At 48.3% G+C, this 19,552-nt stretch overlaps 1 protein-coding gene across 6 annotated transcripts in view; it reads left to right on the top strand.

Annotated features, from left to right (window-relative positions):
* The first annotated feature begins 7,674 nt into the window (after nucleotides 1-7,674).
* Nucleotides 7,675-19,552, top strand: part of LOC124017588 (zinc finger protein 521-like) — a 91,010-nt gene continuing 79,132 nt past the window's right edge. The window contains exons 1-2 of one of the 6 annotated variants that reach the window (XM_046332791.1): nucleotides 7,675-11,363; nucleotides 11,732-11,816. In XM_046332791.1, coding sequence (XP_046188747.1) covers nucleotides 7,785-11,363; nucleotides 11,732-11,816 — 3,664 coding nt within the window. In that variant the 5' untranslated portion in view covers nucleotides 7,675-7,784. Of the gene's footprint in view, nucleotides 11,364-11,731; nucleotides 11,826-19,552 lie in introns of all 6 variants that reach the window. The other 5 variants (XM_046332787.1, XM_046332792.1, XM_046332788.1 and 2 more) reach the window with 5 other exon arrangements.

The following is a 19,552-nucleotide window of genomic DNA, read 5'->3' as shown; positions in this document are numbered from 1 at the left end:
CAACGCCCAACGAGCTTGACGTGCATTGAGTCGTTTGGCAGAACGGATGTACTCAAGGTTCTTATGGTCAGTCCAAACGACAAAAGGGACGGTCGCCCCCTCCAACCACTGTCGCCATTCGCCTAGGGCTAAGCGGATGGCGAGCAGTTCGCGGTTACCCACATCATAGTTGCGTTCCAATGGCGACAGGCGATGAGAAAAATAAGCGCAAGGATGGACCTTATCGTCCGAATGGAAGCGCTGGGACAGAATGGCTCCCACGCCCACCTCTGAAGCGTCAACCTCGACAATGAATTGTTTAGTGACGTCAGGAGTAACAAGGATAGGAGCGGATGTAAAACGCTTCTTGAGGAGATCAAAAGCTCCCTGGGCGGAACCGGACCACTTAAAGCACGTCTTGACAGAAGTAAGAGCTGTGAGAGGGGTAGCCACTTGACCGAAATTACGAATGAAACGCCGATAGAAATTAGCGAAACCGAGAAAGCGCTGCAACTCGACACGTGACTTAGGAACGGGCCAATCGCTGACAGCCTGGACCTTAGCGGGATCCATCTGAATGCCTTCAGCGGAAATAACAGAACCGAGAAATGTGACAGAGGAGACATGAAAGGCGCACTTCTCAGCCTTCACGTAGAGACAATTCTCTAAAAGGCGCTGGAGTACACGTTGAACGTGCTGAACATGAATCTCGAGTGACGGAGAAAAAATCAGGATATCGTCAAGGTAAACGAAAACAAAGATGTTCAGCATGTCTCTCAGTACATCATTAACTAATGCCTGAAAGACAGCTGGAGCATTAGCGAGACCGAACGGCAGAACCCGGTATTCAAAATGCCCTAACGGAGTGTTAAACGCCGTTTTCCACTCGTCCCCCTCTCTGATGCGCACGAGATGGTAAGCGTTACGAAGGTCCAACTTAGTAAAGAACCTGGCTCCCTGCAGAATCTCGAAGGCTGACGACATAAGGGGAAGCGGATAACGATTCTTAACCGTTATGTCATTCAGCCCTCGATAATCCACGCAGGGGCGCAGAGTACCGTCCTTCTTCTTAACAAAAAAAACCCCGCTCCGGCGGGAGAGGAAGAAGGCACCACGGTACCGGCGTCGAGAGAAACAGACAGATAATCCTCGAGAGCCTTACGTTCGGGAGCCGACAGAGAGTATAGTCTACCCCGAGGGGGAGTGGTCCCCGGAAGGAGATCAATACAACAATCATACGACCGGTGAGGAGGAAGGGAGTTGGCTCTGGACCGACTGAAGACCGTGCGCAGATCATGATATTCCTCCGGCACTCCTGTCAAATCACCAGGTTCCTCCTGAGAAGAGGGGACAGAAGAAACAGGAGGGATAGCAGACATTAAACACTTCACATGACAAGAAACTTTCCAGGATAGGATAGAATTACTAGACCAATTAATAGAAGGATTATGACATACTAGCCAGGGATGACCCAAAACAACAGGTGTAAAAGGTGAACGAAAAATCAAAAAGGAAATGGTCTCACTGTGGTTACCAGATACTGTGAGGGTTAAAGGTAGTGTCTCACATCTGATACTGGGGAGAAGACTACCATCTAAGGCGAACATGGGCGTGGGCTTCCCTAACTGTCTGAGAGGAATGTCATGTTTCCGAGCCCATGCTTCGTCCATAAAACAACCCTCAGCCCCAGAGTCTATCAAGGCACTGCAGGAAGCAGCCGAACCGGTCCAGCGTAGATGGACCGACAAGGTAGTACAGGATCTTGATGGAGAGACCTGAGTAGTAGCGCTCACCAGTAGCCCTCCGCTTACTGATGAGCTCTGGCTTTTACTGGACATGAAATGACAAAATGTCCAGCAGAACCGCAATAGAGGCAAAGGCGGTTGGTGATCCTCCGTTCCCACTCCTTAGTCGAGATGCGAATACCTCCCAGCTGCATGGGCTCAGTCTCTGAGCCGGAGGGAGGAGATGGTTGAGATGCGGAGAGGGGGAACACCGTTAACGCGAGCTCTCTTCCATGAGCTCGGTGACGAAGATCTACCCGTCGTTCTATGCGGATGGCGAGTGCAATCAAAGAGTCCACGCTGGAAGGAACCTCCCGGGAGAGAATCTCATCTTTAACCTCAGCGTGGAGTCCCTCCAGAAAACGAGCGAGCAACGCCGGCTCGTTCCAGTCACTGGAGGCAGCAAGAGTGCGAAACTCTATAGAGTAATCCGTTATGGATCGATCACCTTGACATAGGGAAGCCAGGGCCCTGGAAGCCTCCTTACCAAAAACTGAACGATCAAAAACCAGTATCATCTCCTCTTTAAAGTTCAGATAATCGTTAGAACACTCAGCCCTTGCCTCCCAGATAGCTGTGCCCCACTCCCGAGCCCGACCAGTAAGGAGTGATATGACGTAAGCGATCCGAGCTCTCTCTCTTGAGTATGTGTTGGGTTGGAGAGAGAACACAATATCACACTGGGTGAGAAAGGAGCGGCACTCAGTGGGCTGCCCAGAGTAACATGGTGGGTTATTAACCCTAGGTTCCGGAGACTCGGAAGACCAGGAAGTAGCTGGTGGCACGAGACGAAGACTCTGAATCTGTCCTGAGAGGTCGGAAACCTGAGCGGCCAGGGTCTCAACGGCATGACGAGCAGCAGACAATTCCTGCTTGTGTCTGCCGAGCATTGCTCCCTGGATCTCGACGGCAGTGTTGCGAGAATCCGTAGTCGCTGGGTCCATTCTTGGTCGGATCCTTCTGTTATGCAGGTGAATGAGGACCCAAAAGCGACTTAACGGAAACAGAGTCTTTATTCCAGTTTTAAACAAAAGCGATAATCCTGGATATTATCTAGGAAAATGCAAAAACAGGAAAACTGAAATCCACTCGTCAGTAGAGAGGAACGACTGGAGACGCGACCACAGACTGCAGGTCGCTTCAGGAAGGCACCGGCCGTAGCTGACATTGACACCTGCTCACACGCAGCATCTGAAGAAGGTAAAAACACGACAGGGCGGAACAAGGACACAGAACTGCGAACATCAAACAAGGATCCGACAAGGACAGAAGCGGAAAACAGAGGGAGAAATAGGGACTCTAATCAGAGGGCAAAATAGGGGACAGGTGTGAAAAGAGTAAATGAGGTAGTTAGGAGAATGAGGAACAGCTGGGAGCAGGAACGGAACGACAGAGAGAGAGAGCGAGAGAGGGAGAGAGGGAGGGGGAGAGAGAGGGATAGAAAGAGGGAAAGAACCTAATAAGACCAGCAGAGGGAAACGAATAGAAGGGAAGCACAGAGACAAGACATGATAATCAATGACAAAACATGACAAGCCTTTTCTGGGTGTTTGGAGTCATACCTTGTTGGATAATAATCTGAGAAAGATTTAGGGAGTCCCATTGCTTTAGGACTTGATCAGGTGGTTTAAGCTCGTCCCAGTTTAGGTCACCTAACAGGACAAATTCAGACTTAGTGTAAGAGGCCAGGAGAGAGCTTAGGGCAGGTAGGGTACAGGCCGGTGCTGATGATGGATGATATCATCCAGCAACAGTCAACAAATCAAATCACATACACATGGTTATCATGTGTTATTACAAGTGTAGCGAAATGCATGCGCTTCTAGTTCCGACAGGGCAGCAGTATCTAACAGGTAATTTAAGAATATACATTTATGGCTGAGTAATGACAAAGCGGCAAAAAGCTATTTGAAGTTTAATGCTTAAAACCAGCAAATCAAATTGTTTGGGAACAGACTTGGTGGAGACAACTGAGCACTGAAGGCGTTCCTTGGTAAAGATTGCCACTCCACCACCTTAGGAAGATCTGTCTTGCCGAAAAATGTTATAACCAGAAAGGTTAACATCAGTGTTCAAAACGCTCTTTCTTAACCACGTCTCAGTAATGACCAACACATCTGGATTGGAACTGTGAACCCACACTTTCAATTGATCCATTTTAGTGTTAAAGTGCCCAAAAAAAGAAGGCTTTTACAAGAGCAGAAATCAGTGACGCAGATATCAGAGCAGAATTGGGGCTAGCAACAGTAGATGGGCCAGGGTGTACATGCACATTAATACAATCAGGGCACGGCAGAGGACAGGGAGAGCTCTGCAGTGTTGATTTATGACATTTGATTGTGCATTAGATGGCAACGTTGTACTACAATTTCATCAGGGTTGTGTGTTTCACTGAAGCCTCGATAAAGGTTAGAAGTTATAGTTGTTATACATTTAAGTGAAAGCTGATATGCCAAGATTATTTTGTAATAAGTAGTGAACAGAGCCCAAAAATATTTTGTTTTTAAGTGCCACCATTCCCTGTGGACCTCCAACTCAGAACAAACCAAGAAAGATAACATATTTAAATGTAGCTTAAAAAAACTATATTTGTAATGCACCAGTCTTAGCTAGAGAACGAGCACACTCTTACTTAACAGATGTCAAATGAGTTTCCAGCTGTCCCCTGTATCAGCCCCGCAACCAAGTTGTTTTGTTCTATGTAGCAGACATTTAAAGGAAAGAGAGAGAGAGAGAGGTGGAGAGAGAAAGAGAGTCCAGAGTAAGAGAGAGAGAGAGCCCAGAGAGAAAGCGAGAGAAGAAAGTGCCCAGAGAGAGCGAGAGGGAGAGCACATTTCTTTCTGGTCTGGCAGGAGTGCATTTTGAGAGAGAGAGGGGAAAGAACCCAGAGAGAGACCATAAAGAGAGAGAGATTAAAGACTCCAGGGCCCAGAGAGAGAGAGAGAGAGAGAGAGGAGGAGCAAGGGAGAGGGACCTAAGATGGAGGTCTTCCTCCCAGGATGTGACAGGCTGTTGGCTGGAGGATGCTCAGGAAGGCCTTGGCAGGCCAACAAAGACAGCCCTTCAGCTCCAGGGTGTACTTTTTCAGGCCTCAGAATACCCTTTGGCAGCGGCGCAGAGAGCTCTGGCGTGCACAGGCCCCAGAGACGGACGGACGGGGAAGTATAGGCCTGCTCGCCTCGCTTTTATTTACTCAGGCTGATGAGACCTGGGCATTTCTTGTCTGGGTGAAGTAGGGAAAAAACAGAGCCTCTCTCTCTCTCTTTCCTCTTACGTCTCCTGGGGTTGAACAGTACTTTCCATCTGCCGTTGTTCACACACTTGTCTTGGCTGTGTGTGTGGGTGTGTGTTGGGGAGGGGGTTGTGTGTGTGTGGGTTACCTGAGCTCTTGTCCTCAAGTGCTACCACCATGGTGATATGAAAAACATATAAAATATGCCTTGGTGATGATAGGGGCAGCAAAACATATAAAATATGCCTTGGTGATGATAGGGGTAGCAAAACATATAAAATATGCCTTGGTGATGATAGGGGTAGCAAAACATATAAAATATGTTGTATAGTGAACACAAGTTATCTAGCTACGAGGGGTCAGTAACCACCTGTTTGCCAAAAAGCCATATCAGTGCGTCTTTTGAATTGCACACCGACATCCTTTCAAAACAATGTCAAGTGTTAGTGGGAATAGCAACAGTTCAGAGAAAGCAGCGTAGATATCATTCAGAAGACATTAGGTCACACAGGTACGATTAACAAACCGTAAAGTCCCTGGAATACTGTACTCACAGGTCCAATGTCAACACAGCTACACGGTCTACATACATATATCATCAATTCACTTGTGTTAATCAACAATGTGGCACCATGGAGCATGTTAAGTCAATTAAGCATCTGACAGTTCAACTCAAATGAGGGCCCACATGTGTACCTTGCTCATGACTCCCACTCCCCACTCTTGGGTTTGTATGTTAACTAATGTATGCAGCTCAATGTAATAAAGACATGATATAAGTAATATAAATCAGTCAACAAAGAAGGGAGGAGGCAGCCTTGACAGCATCTCAATGTCTGCCGGCAATGCCATCATCATATAAGACAGGCGGAATTACATTTTGCCTTGTATATATCTTGTTATATGTGTTTGTTTTGGTCTCGTCTCCTAGCTAACATGCTTGACTATAAGGCATTGGTCATTCCTCTCTGCTCCGCTGTCTATTCCAACCCTGGAAGTGTGTGTGTGTGTGTGTGTGTGTGTGTGTGTGTGTGTGTGTGTGTGTGTGTGTGTGTGTGTGTGTGTGTGTGTGTGTGTGTGTGTGTGTGTGTGTGTGTGTGTGTGTGTGTGTGTGTGTGTGTGTGTGTGTGTGTGTGTGCGTGCGCAGATCCTCCCACACTGTGGGGGAGGGCATTCCACTGACTCACCCATCCTCCCTCAAAGCAGAATAAAACAACATGGATGAACTGGATAAAGAAAGTCAGTAGATGCTTTGGTTTTCTGCCTGCTCCTTGAGTGAGAGCTTGTGGAAAGTGGGCTGTGGGGGGCAGGGGAATAACCTCTGACCCCATCTGTTTCCTGAAGATAGGCCCTGATGACGCCTGTAAGTGCTCAGTGATGGTATGTTATCCTGACGAAAGGCAGACCTCTTTCCCCATCAAAAACAACAGAACGAGAGAGAGAGAGGGAGAGAGAGACTTACAGTATGTGTCAGCTGAAAGATAACATGGTGAAGGGGAAGGTTGGGTTCTGGAATGATGGAGGCTTTATGCTTTTCCCCCAGCCGTCCCATAAATAAATAAGTCAAAGACATGTGCAGTTTCCTCTTGTTTTTCCCGTTCCAATGCAGGTTTTGGCCTTTTGACTTGGGATGTTGTTTCTGAAGGGGTGGGATTACCTGGTTTTATTCAAGTAAAGAAGTTCACAGCACTTAGAATTGGGCGGAGGGAAGAAGTGGTCCGTCAACGTTTGAACATCCTGGAAACTGGTGTTTACATCACACTGTGTGCAGTGTTACGCAACATTGGAACGTCAACGAATAGCCATTTGTGATAACGATAAAAGCGAGGGCACATTGGCAGTTGTTCTGATGTCCCCAGGTCATTCACTGCACCTGCTTGTCCTTGGGTGAGGTATTTATCCTCCCCCACGCTTCCCCCATCACTCTCTCTCTGACCTCACCTTAACCCTTCACAGTGCCCCCTGGCACACCTTATCTATCCAGCACCGGCTGCCTTATGGCTCAGTTTAGCCAGCACTCACTCTGCTCAGCCAATATTCTATAATCTAATATCTAGAACAGATTAATGGTCAGAACAAACCGCGTTTCTCTTAAAGAGTTGCTCATTTTGCGGTTGAGACGAGAGTGTCGTTTTTGCATATTTATGTACAATGTGTGTCCATTTCTGTCTTTGTTTCAAATCTCCCTTTTGACTTTTGTTTTCTTGTCTCTGTTGATGTAAGGTCATTTTAAAGCCTATTATTTCATAGAAGCTATTCAGGTAATTGCTAAAGAATAATAAACATGTCCTAATTTACCTCATGTGGGGCTTACATCTTGAAGCTCCCCATTGCCTTGTGTTGGGGTTTAAATGTCAGAGAGTTTGCATTGTGAGTCACGGTGGGCTAAGCCATTACATGGCCCCATACAAGGTTAATTGTGGTAAAAGCACTTTCATTTTTCTTTCCTTACCTGTAATTATACTTTAAAAGCAGGTTGAAATGTACAATTTTAGATAACTCCTAAGATGAGGCATTGTTTCCTGTGAGAGTCAAGCATAATGCAGTAACATGAGAAAAAATGTCAAAGTAACAAAGGAATGTAAACTCATACTTAGCTACCTTGCAATTACCACAATGACTAATGCCACAGCAGCCAACCTTTACTATTTAACAGAGCTGAGACAAATGAGTTCCTAATGCAATCAGACAAAACACCTCTCTCTCCCTCTCCCTCTTGTTCCCCACTTTCTCTTACCTCTCTCTCCCTCTCTCTCCCCCCTCCCGCTCTCTCTCTCTCTCTTCTCTCTATGTACCTGTATCTATGTATAGACGGTGTTGATCTCGATGATGACCCATCCTGTTCTTGGCCTGCATCATCTCCATCCAGTAAAGACCAGACTTCCCCTGGCCACTGCGAAGACTATGATTTTGGCGAGGATGAAGGGGGCCCCGGCCTACCGTACCCGTGCCAGTTCTGTGACAAGTCCTTTAGCCGTCTGAGCTTCCTCAAGCGCCACGAGCAGAGCCACGGTGACAAGCTCCCCTTCAGTTGCACCTTCTGCAGCCGCCTGTTCAAGCACAAGCGCAGCCGCGACCGGCATGTCAAGCTGCACACCGGCGACAAGAAATATCATTGTGGCGAATGCGACTCGGCCTTCTCACGCAGCGACCACCTCAAGATCCATATGAAGACCCACGCCTCCAACAAGCCCCACAAGTGCCCTGTGTGCCGCCGGGGCTTCCTCTCCTCCAGCTCCCTCCACGGACACATGCAGGTACACGAGCGGGGCAAAGACAGCAGCAGCAGGGGGTCAGGCAGTGGATTCTCCAAGGAGGAATGGAAGCTGAAGGAGACAAGGAAGTGCAGCCGCTGTGAGGAGGGCTTTGACGTCCCTGAGGAGTTGCAGAGGCACATCGCTGAGTGCCACCCTGAGTGCTCTCCATCAGAGGACGGGGGCCTGTGTGGTGCCCTGCAGTGCATCTACTGCCACGAGCCCTTCAGCGATGAGGGCATCCTGCTGACCCACATTGACCAGGCCCACAGCCATGACCGCAAAGGTCACTGCTGCGCCGTCTGCTCCGAGCACTTCCTCTCCGTGGAGGACCTCTATGCCCACATGGACATCCACCAACTCCCTGAGTCCAGTAACCACAGCAACAGCCCTTCCCTGCTCACTGTGGGCTACACCTCCGTCTCCAGCACCACCCCGGACTCCAACCTCTCCGTCGACAGCTCCACCATGGTGGAGGCCGCCCCACCTGTGCCCAAGACCCGGGGGAGGAGGAAGAGGGCTGCCCAGCACACCCCACATGACGTCGGGGGACGCTCCTCCAAGCAGCCCAAGATCTCCTACAGCTGCATCTACTGCAACAAGCAGGTGTTCAATAGCCTGGCCGTACTTCAGATACACCTGCGGACCATGCACCTTGACAAACCTGAGCAGGCACACACCTGCCAGTTCTGCCTGGAGTTGCTGCCCTCCCTGTTCAACCTGAGTGAGCACCTAAAGCAGGTGCACAACGCCGAGGACCATGCCGCCCTGGTGGCCAGCTTGCCCGACGCCTTGCTCCAGTGTAACTTCTGCACTGAGGTGCTGAGCAACCTCAACGCTCTTCAAGAACACATCCGCTGCTCCCACAGCTTCCCCAGCCCTGTGGCCAAGGAGAGCAATGCCTTCTTCTGTCCCCAGTGCTTTATGGGGTTCCTGACCGAAGCCACGCTGGAAGAGCACGTCCGTCAGACCCACTGCGAGGCGGGCAGCCTGCGTTTCGACTCCCCCTTGGCAGTGACCCCCAAGGAGCCCGTCATGGAGGTGTACTCCTGCTCCTACTGCACCAACTCGCCAATCTTCAACAGTGTTCTGAAGCTGAACAAGCACATCAAAGAAAACCACAAGAACATTCCGCTGGCACTGAACTACATCAACAATGGAAAGAAGTCTCTGCGGACCCTCAGCCCTTCCTCACCCATATCGATTGATCAATCTTTCCTTCATGGTTCCTCCTCTCGTGGCAATCGTGGCATTAGCGAGTTCATCTGCAACCAGTGTGGGGCCAAGTACATCAGCCTGGACCTGTTCCAGACCCACCTGAAAACTCACCTGGACGGGATACAGCCCCAGCTCACCTGCCCCCAGTGCAGCAAGGACTTCCCCAACCAGGAGTCCCTGCTGAAGCATGTGACAGTCCACTTTACCATCACCTCTACCTACTACATCTGCGAGAGCTGCGACAAGCAGTTCACCTCAGTGGACGACCTGCAGAAACACCTGCTGGAAATGCACACGTTCGTGTTCTTCCGCTGCACCCTGTGCCAGGAAGTGTTTGACTCCAAGGTGTCCACTCAGCTCCACCTTGCCGTCAAGCACAGCAACGAGAAAAAGGTGTACCGCTGTACCTCATGTAACTGGGACTTCAGGCACGAGGCCGACCTGCAGCTGCATGTCAAGCACAGCCACCTGGAGAACCAGGGCCGGGCCCACCGCTGCATCTTCTGCGGGGAGTCCTTCGGCACGGAGGTGGAGCTGCAGTGCCACATCACCACCCACAGCAAGAAGTATAACTGCCGCTTCTGCAGCAAAGCCTTCCAAGCCATCGTACTTCTGGAGAAGCACCTGAGGGAGAAGCACTGTGTGTTTGAGGGAAAGGCCCAGAACTGTGGCGCCAATGGATCGACCACCGGAGGAGTGGACCACCACCTGGTGACCAAGGACGACGCAGAGCTACAGGGTCTGTTGACCAACAGCCATGGTGTAGCGGTGGCAGGATCAGGGGGCGTGTTGGAGTCCCCAAACAACCATGATGGGAGTGAGGAGGAGGTGGACACCGCTGACCCCTTGTTCGGGTGCGACATCTGCGGGGCATCGTACACAATGGACTCCCTCCTCACCAACCACCAACTCCGAGACCACAACATCCGCCCGGGTGAGAGCGCCATGGCGAAGAGGAAGTCAGACATGATCAAGGGCACCCACAAGTGTAACGTTTGCCAACGCACCTTCTTCTCAGAGGCAGGTCTGAGGGAACACATGCAAACCCACCTGGGACCCGTCAAGCACTACATGTGTCCCATCTGCGGAGAGCGTTTCCCCTCGCTGCTCACACTGACCGAGCACAAGGTCACCCACAGCAAGAGCCTAGACACAGGCAGCTGCCGAATCTGCAAGATGCCCCTGCAGAGCGAGGAGGACTTCATGGAGCACTGCCAGATGCACCCAGACCTGAGGAACTCCCTGACGGGCTTCCGCTGTGTGGTGTGCATGCAGACAGTCACCTCCACCCTGGAGCTCAAGATTCACGGCACCTTCCACATGCAGAAGACTGGCACAATGTCCACCAACCACCCCATCGGCCGCACCACCAATTTGGCTTCCCACAACCACCATCATCACCAACAACACCACCAAGTAAACCAGAAGCTCTTCAAGTGTGCCTCGTGCCTGAAGGAGTTCCGGTCCAAATCTGACCTGGTGAAGCTAGACATCAACGGGCTGCCGTACGGGCTGTGTGCTGCGTGTGTCAGTGCCGCTGGCTCAAAGAGCTCCAGCCCCAAGGTAATGAACGGAGGCAGGCAGCAGCAGGGAGGGGGAGGAGCCACAACCCCAGCCATGCCTGCAGCAGCATGGACCGCTCATATGGAGAGTCTCAGCCCCGGGGAGGGGAAAGGCAAGCTGGCCCATTCATCGTCATCGTCCTCCTCCTCTATCTCCTCAAGCGCCGCCAAGACTCGATGTACCAGCTGCAATGTGAAGTTTGAGTCAGAGGCGGAGCTGCAGAACCACGCCCAGACGGTGCACAGGGAGCAGGGAGGGGACTGCAACAGCGGGCAGCTCAGGACCCCACAGATCTCCCCCATGCCCAGGGCCAGCCCCTCACAGACTGAGGAGGTAAGGGACTTTAATACAATGTAAATAAACATGAGAGAGATTCAACCTAGTCCTACACTAAAAAGCTATTTTAATGGAGATTCTTTATTGACCATGCATTTTATTCCTGGACTAGGCTTCCTCTGTGTCAGGGAAACCACCCCTGTATGATAAAACATATCTTATAAAATTACCAAATTAAAAAACTACCAGAGTTTTTTGGTTGTCCAGTGAGCTTGTTAATTAATCACAGAGTATACAAATTAGTTTCAGATTTGTAGCCAAAGAAGTGCTCAGAACTACTCAGAGTGCTCAGTAAGAATGTGACATTGACATAGTATAAAACCCTGTGTCCTTGTGTTGTCTTTTCCTCCTGGTCTCTTGCTCAGAAGAAGACCTACCAGTGCATCAAGTGTCAGATGGTCTTCTACAGCGAATGGGACATCCAGGTCCACGTGGCCAATCACATGCTAGGTAGGAGAGGTGACTCATTTCTTATTTCTCTCCATGTTTATGGTCACTTGTTTTGAGGTACTGTCTAATGTAGTCATACAAAGGAATATCTGTTGATATATTGTTAATTATTCAACATATTTCCCGAAGATATTCCATTTACACTCCATTTTGTTCATTTTGCAGATGCTCTTATCCAGAGCATATTGTTTCATATTTGGTTTTAAATCTTTCACACTCTCCCCAGATTGCAGTACTAAATACACCCTTTGTTGTAACAAAAATAATTACTGTAAGCATAACTATAGAATATAAAACCTTCTATTTTTATACCTTGTGAATTTGTGATGAAAGCCTCTGGGATGCACAAGCATGAACATTGTGTGAGCCTGCTTTTGATTTTCAGACATTCTTGTCTGTCAATGCTGAAATGCCTGATCCTGTATGAAATGTATGAAAACAACAATGTAGTTCAATTTGATGCATGTCGACTAAGTTCATCGAACCAGAATCTAGATAAAACCCTTTATTCAAATGTTATTCAACACATTAATATTCTGAATGCTTAATTAAAACACAAAGAGCATACCCTCTCCTGTTCTATAATTCTCAAATGTCTTTACTTTTGGCTTTCATTTGTATGCAGGTAGAATCATTTGCAGAGAAAACACAATTCACTACCCAGGCTTCTTTCTTTCTTGCCTGCAGTAAGTAGGCGTCTGAATTCCAGTCTCACCTTCCTTTATTCATTCATTTATTCAACTCGTTTGGCGTCTCTTTCATTACACTGCATTATCTGTTGTCTTCAGTGGGAGAGAGACTCATTGATCTGGAACCTCTCTGTTTGGGACGCGCTCCTAGGCGCAGGTGAATTTAAACACGGTGGGCAATTCTATAAGGAACACACTGTTTGTGCATAAACAATCACAGGCATGTGAGTTCTGATTTTGAGATGTGTGTGAGCTGTGTGTGTGTGTGTGTGTGTGTGTGTGTGTGTGTGTGTGTGTGTGTGTGTGTGTGTGTGTGTGTGTGTGTGTGTGTGTGTGTGTGTGTGTGTGTGTGTGTGTGTGTGTGTGTGTGTGTGTGTGTGTGTGTGTGTGTGTGTGTGTGTGTGTGTGAGAAAGTGTGTAGCTATGTGTGTGGTTGGTTTGTATTCATCTGATCTGCTCTCTGTACACTTTCCTGGGGGTGCCTAATACATCACCATGCTGGCTCTAGTCCTCTCAAAACACCTCCCCCTACTGGTTACTTTAAGTCTTTCAGCCACACAGACAGGCATGCTATTCCCCCATAATGTTAGAATCCAAACAGTTTCAGAAAACCAAATCTGAAATGACTTCATTTGGAATAAATACAAATGTGCAATGGATCAAAATCGATTATTGATTGATCGAATGCATTTTGTTAAAGAAAGTATATACTTCAAATAGATTAAAGAGAAATAGATATAATCGCTAAAAAGTCATTGTACTTTTTTTGTAATTATTTGTTATTTGCCTATAGTTATGTTATTACACAAACATTGTTCAGAGTTGACAATGGTTGGTTTTAAATGCTGAGGCATTTCTCTTTCTGCTTTACCTCTCCGACAATGGGAGGGTTAAACCTGGAGCAGGCTAATTACCACAAACCCAATTTCTCCCTGAAAAAGGGACACTTTCTCACTTTAATGGCCATCTGCACTAGAGAGGGGAAACGAGGCTGGGGTCATCTCTGCTCAGCTCTCAGCGTTATTAGCCTAGGTAATGGAGCAGGAGCTGGATTCACAAGGGTGTTATTTTCAACCCATGCCCTGCTCCACTCCTACCCCACTCCCCACTGGTTTTGCTTCACACTGATAACTATATATAGTGATGTGGCGTGACATAACGCTGTCGCTAAGTGTATGGAACAACAGAACCCGAGAAGTCCATCTCAGCTGTCTGTCTTTGTAATACAATCATCTCTGACCGTAAACCAAGTGCACTCTGTCTCCCCTTCCTCCCCGCTTTCCTAACCAAAGTGCTAGCTAGCTTGTGGCCTTGTTTGTACGTCTGCCAGCACATTTTGATGCATGGATATTATGCTCGCATGACGACAGAAAGCACAGCTCTCGTGCATTGCTTCTCAACATTTAGCATGATCATTTGGAAGTGGAAGGGAGGGAGGGAAGGAGGGAGGTGGCTATGGGTGTGAATGAAGGAGGACAGTACACTGCATACCAGCCCTAGCCTGGTTGAACCAGACTCAACACTGTGTTCACAATGTTGCCTCTGTGTTCAGTCTGGTTTAACCAGGCTAGACCAGCTCTGGCCAAGCGCTGGAAACAGACCCAAGTGTCTTAAGATGGAGGCTGCAACCTGCTAGGGCCCAGATGGATCAGTACACATTTGCTGTACAGCTGGTCGCTCTGTTTGGGGACCTGGTGTGATACTCCTATAGAGAAAAAAATGATATTGCCACCATCCAAGGAGCAATTTAATAGCAGGCCAGAAGACAGCTGGCCACTCTTTGGTTTACAGTTTTTTTTGGCATGGTGCACTTACAGAATTGAGGGTGCCCGACAAACAGATTTATACTGCTTTCAGTTGTTGTGGTTGTCGACTATCAATTCCCTCATTTGTATCTTTCCTTGTGCAGGATGTTGATTAAGGCATTCTGAATTCTTCATCCTCCACACAGATACAACACATTTGTGTCAATCATCATCTGTTTGGGTTGAATGAGACAAGCACTCTAGATCAGGGATGGGTAACTGGCGGCCAGCGTGTGACCCCCCTTTTGTAGGCCCGCAGTTAAAACAATGTTTTCTCTCTGCTGTCAAGGGGACGATAAAATGTGTTGCTCAGGCCCCCCAAAAGGCTAGAGCCAGCTCTGAGTACGTGTGTGTATGGGTGTGGGTATGCAGACCTGCGAGACACTGCGGCCCTTCATGATGAGTTAAGATTTTCCTTGGGCCTCACCACCATCAAAATTGCCCATCCCTGCTCTAGATGGGTTGTTTGTTTGCTCAAGTTATTGTTTGTTTTGAACTGTTTGCCTTTGAAGCTCCTCCATATGTCAGTTAAGCCTGTTGGGTTTGAACCAACGGGACATAACCTCTCCACAGCCCTTCACTTTGACCTCACCGGGAACTCATGGGGGAGGGGGGGGGACTTTTGACCCATTTATCCTACTGTCTCAAATATCCCTCTGTGGATTTCAGTGACCAATGACACCTTTTAAAAGCATGGGCAGTGAGCGTGGTGCTTAAAAGGTGAAGAAGGGTCTCACATTTTCACAATTTTGGTGTCCACTCTGATCCTATATTTTTATACTATTCCAGTCCAAGCTACTCCAGCCAAGGTGGCAAGGCTCAGAAGGACAATCATAAACAAACAAACCCTAGGCAGCAGGGTAGGACATTCCAGAAAGTGGTTTTGGGGTCACCTCTACCGTTTTTTGGGCTGGTGACAGGACAACGCTGAGCCTGCAGCCAATTCAGGGAGGAGCCTTCTCCCTCTCACAGAGCGGAGCCAGTGGCCTGGTCAGCTTGGGCGGGGGGGCACAGGAGGGGTAGGGTACGAGGTTCGGGGCGGAGAGGGAAAGGCACATTTGGTGTACAGCTGGCCGCTCTGTGTGAAGCAGGTCACTGTGGGCCGTTACAGAGCTGGAGAGAGGAGGGTGAGGAGCATGAGGCCTCTAGCCCTCCTCCAGATTCAACCTCTGTCTCTGTTATCTCTCCCTCCCTGACTCTCTGACACCGTTTTTCATACTAACCACCAATCTGGCAACCCTAACTGTGTTTGGCTTTTAGTGATGTAGTAAAGCAGGACGAATAGCTGTTTTCAGAGGCTAAAAGGCTTGTTGTTTAGTTTTTTATATGATCCACCAATCTGGCAACCCTTACTGTGTTTGGGTTTTAGTGATGATAGAGTAAATAGAGAAGTATAGCTGTAGTTGAGGCTAAAAGGCTTGTTTCATTGCCTTCTAAAGGGCTTCAAATGATCCCTTTCCTCCTGGTTGTGGGTCCCTGGAGCAGTTTGGGCAATGGTGTGTTGATTAGGCTGTCTCTGTCATTCTCTTTACTAGTGGCAACACACTCACTCACTACTCCATTAAAGGACATTTCTTTTCGTGTTGCGTAAAGAAATAGGATGGTTTTTAGTGTTTTCTTGTTATTACCACCAGACAGTATAACAATAACCTGTGCTCTGCAATGAATTAATCTCATTCATAAAGCACATACACATGTAATCTGTGAACTAACATAGTGGAACAGGCTTCTCATTTCAATCCTAGGGGGTTGGATCAGACTCTAAAACCCAATAGTCAACACAACATACCACAGCAACAGGAACTCGATCAATGTTATGAAATAAATAAGAGAACAGACCAGCCTCACTCTGACCAGCCCAGATCAGCCAGTGGAAACAAAAGGAAGCCATGCGTACTGTAGACTGAGTGCGATTTCTAGCCTGATTTGTATTAATTGGTGATTAATAATAACTCCTCTCGATTCGTTAGCGCAGTCACCTCCCGCGCAGTCGAGTGTGCTGCTGCTAATATGCAATTACGCTCACCTTCCTTCCTGTTACATTATACCTCTCTGCCTGACTAATGTGGAGTCCATGAGGAGAATAGAGAAACAGAGATGGGCTGCAAAGAAAAATTCTATCTGCAGTTTCGACACATTCAATTGCACAGTTTTTACCTGACTGGATTATAGCTTCTTCCTTTTAAAAAAAAGTTCAAGTTCTCCTTTAACTCAGAGACTGTCTCTTTTTTAAAAGCTTTTACAGCATTGCGGTGAATGTACTCTTCTTGGAAAGGTATTTCTGTTATGATGGTCTGTTGCTAGGCCAGACAAGCTCAGTCTGATATGGTCCTTATATAGATATTTTCTTGATATTTCCCCAAACCTCACAGACTAGGCCAACATGTGAGAAAATATGTGATGCTCCCACAGTTCATACGGTGTGTTGGTACAAGGTTTGAGTGAACAATGTCTGGACTCTGTTGTGATTGGTGGGCTGATGTCATGATGTCATTTATTTTGCCAAATCCTTTTGAGGAGATACTGTTGTAGTACTCTACCTAATGACAAATGTGTCTGTTGTAGCTCTAGCCCAGCTACCATGTCAGACTGCTTGGTTTCTCTACAGTCCTGGAATGAGCTTGAGGTAGAAGGCTCATCCTTCCTGTGCTCCAGTCCTGGCTCCTCTATGTTTTATTGATATACAGGAGGGATGTCTCCTTTAGAGTGTTAATACCAAACCTTGTTCTGAATTGGCCTATAAATACTGGATGATCAGAATGAACCACTCCATTCCTGTCCCTCCCCGGAGGTTCCTAGATGCCACGGAGGCCAACGGAGCATGCGCACCGCGGCACGCCCCGGTCCGAAGGGGTTGCTAAGCAGTCAGACGGGGAGGTGGCTTATGGGAGCAGTGCAAACAGACAGCTCTGCCTTAGTAAAGGTCAATGCTGCAACCCACACCTCTCAAATCGCAGAACGACCTCTCATTGTGTGACCCAGACTCTGAGTGTGACTGGAGAGAGATGCCTCCCTCTGCCCTGGGGAGAATTACAGGGCTAGTGTGGTGTTGTGGTAGACATGACGTGGTGTGGCGGTGTGGTGTGGTAGACTGACGTCGCGTGGCAGACTGACGCGGTGTGGTGGTGTGATAGACTGACGTGGCATGGCAGTGTGGTGTGGTGTAGTAGACTGACGTGGTGTGGTGGTGTGGTGTGGTAGACTGACGTGGCATGACGGAGTGGTGTGGTAGACTGACGTGGCGTGGCAGACTGACGCGGTGTGGTTGTGTGATAGACTGATGTGGCGTGGTGGTGTGGTGTGGTAGACTGATGTGGCGTGACAGACTGACGCGGTGTGGTTGTGTGATAGACTGATGTGGCGTGGTGGTGTGATAGACTGACGTGGCGGTGTGGTCTGGCTTTAGAAGTTGTCACCTATATACAGTAGCTTCATCTGATGAAACTTTAGTCCTAACATAGTCCTTCCGTGTTGGTGTCAGCTGGGAGGAATTACAGCAGTACATCCAGGTGCGATATAAGATAACTCTTCTACTTAAAAGCAATAAAGAAAAGGCATTCCAGTGGCATAACTTATCATAAGCAGATTCTGTGGCTACGAACCAACAACAAACTGCTAAAGATATGTACCCAAGGATTGGAACACTCTTAATGGCGCACAATTGGTGTTTCCAAAGTGCTGTGTAACGATTGACTGTTCTCATCAACGCTTGGTGTGTGAACGACAGACATGGGAGGAGAAGGGAGGGGAGAAGAGAGGTGAGGGGGGTAGAGCGTGAGCCCCTCAAAAGGCCCCCCAGCGCCAAAGCCTTAATAATCATGTGAGCTGCACTGGACTTCATTACCCTCCTGTTCGACAGGCGGAGTGCCAGCCTGGATCGCTGGCTGGCTGCGGCAAGGTCAATGTTGGAGGAAAAAACAGTTACTGTGTTACTCCGGAGTGGGAGTAGAGAACGAGAGTGGAGGAGAGGAGCTGCCATCTGTCAGCTCGGGCCTGCCATACCCGCAGAGCAAATGGACACGGGCGGCCAGAGGAGAGGCCACAGACACCCACCGAGCTAAACCCACCGAGCATAACACTGAGGCTTGGACAGACAGAGAGCCAGCCAATGCAGAGCAGAGCACTGAGATGGACCTTGATGCTGCAGCTAAACGCCGGGACAGTGCAGGGACAGTGGTGTGTACATAGATAGAGCTAGCTAGTGTGGTAAAGTTGGCATTGGGTTCTGTGTGCTTGTTTCTTAGTGTGAGTGCACTATTGGGGTCTGGCTGTTATGAGTCCAGATGGCTAAGTATTGAACACAAACATGATCTGTTGGAGTATGTTGTCAGATTAAAGTCATTCTTGACATTTTAGCTATATTTTGATAAAGACCTCCTTTTTCGTATTTCATTTTTATATTTTCAGAAGAGCTCTTCACGCTGTCCTTAGTTTCAAGTTTCATTAGTCATATGTAAGGGATACGCACATGGTATACATCGTCCAACAAAATGCTTACTTGCAGGTTCTTTCTGGACAACAACAATAAGAAATAGTAAAAAATAAGAATTCGAACAATAAGTAAATGACAGTAGAATAGAATAAACATTTTAGCATAAATATAATACAGGAAGGCTCAATATATAATCCAATATTTATACATGTATTGGGGAAGGAGGGGCTGGGTGGCAGTGTATGAACTGAGCAGTATAATAAGAGTCCGGAAGCAGCAGTTGTGATGTGTGTGTCGCATGAACGTATATTTGTGTGTGTATGTCTGTGTGGGTGTGTGCATGAGTGAGTGCATGTTTGCAAAGGTGCGGAGAATCAGAGCAGGTGGTCAGTCCAGTTCAAGTGTTAATCAGTCTGATGGCCTGTAGATAGAAACTGTCTCTGAGCCTGTTAGTATCAGACCTCATGCTCCAATAGCGTCTGCCCAACAGTAAGGGAGAGAACAGCTCGTGGCTGGGGTGTGTGGGGTCCTTGATGATGCTGCGTGCTCAGGCACCGTTTTGAGTAGATGTCCTGGATGGGTGGTAGCACGATCCAAGTGATGTACTGGACCGTCTTCACCACCCGCTGGAGGGCCGTTGCGGTAGTGCACAATTTCCGTTCCAGACCATAATACAACTAGTCCGGACGCTCTCGATGGTGCAGCAGTAGTATCTGGAGAGGATCTGGCGTGGCATGCTACATTTCTTCAGCTGCATTAGGAAGTAGAGATGCTGTTGCGCCCTCTTGACAAGAGTGGTGGTGTTGTTGG

The sequence above is a fragment of the Oncorhynchus gorbuscha genome, unplaced genomic scaffold (genome assembly GCF_021184085.1).
Source record: "Oncorhynchus gorbuscha isolate QuinsamMale2020 ecotype Even-year unplaced genomic scaffold, OgorEven_v1.0 Un_scaffold_28:::fragment_4:::debris, whole genome shotgun sequence".
NCBI lineage: Eukaryota > Metazoa > Chordata > Actinopteri > Salmoniformes > Salmonidae > Oncorhynchus > Oncorhynchus gorbuscha.
This window is presented reverse-complemented; position numbering and strand designations above follow the sequence as displayed.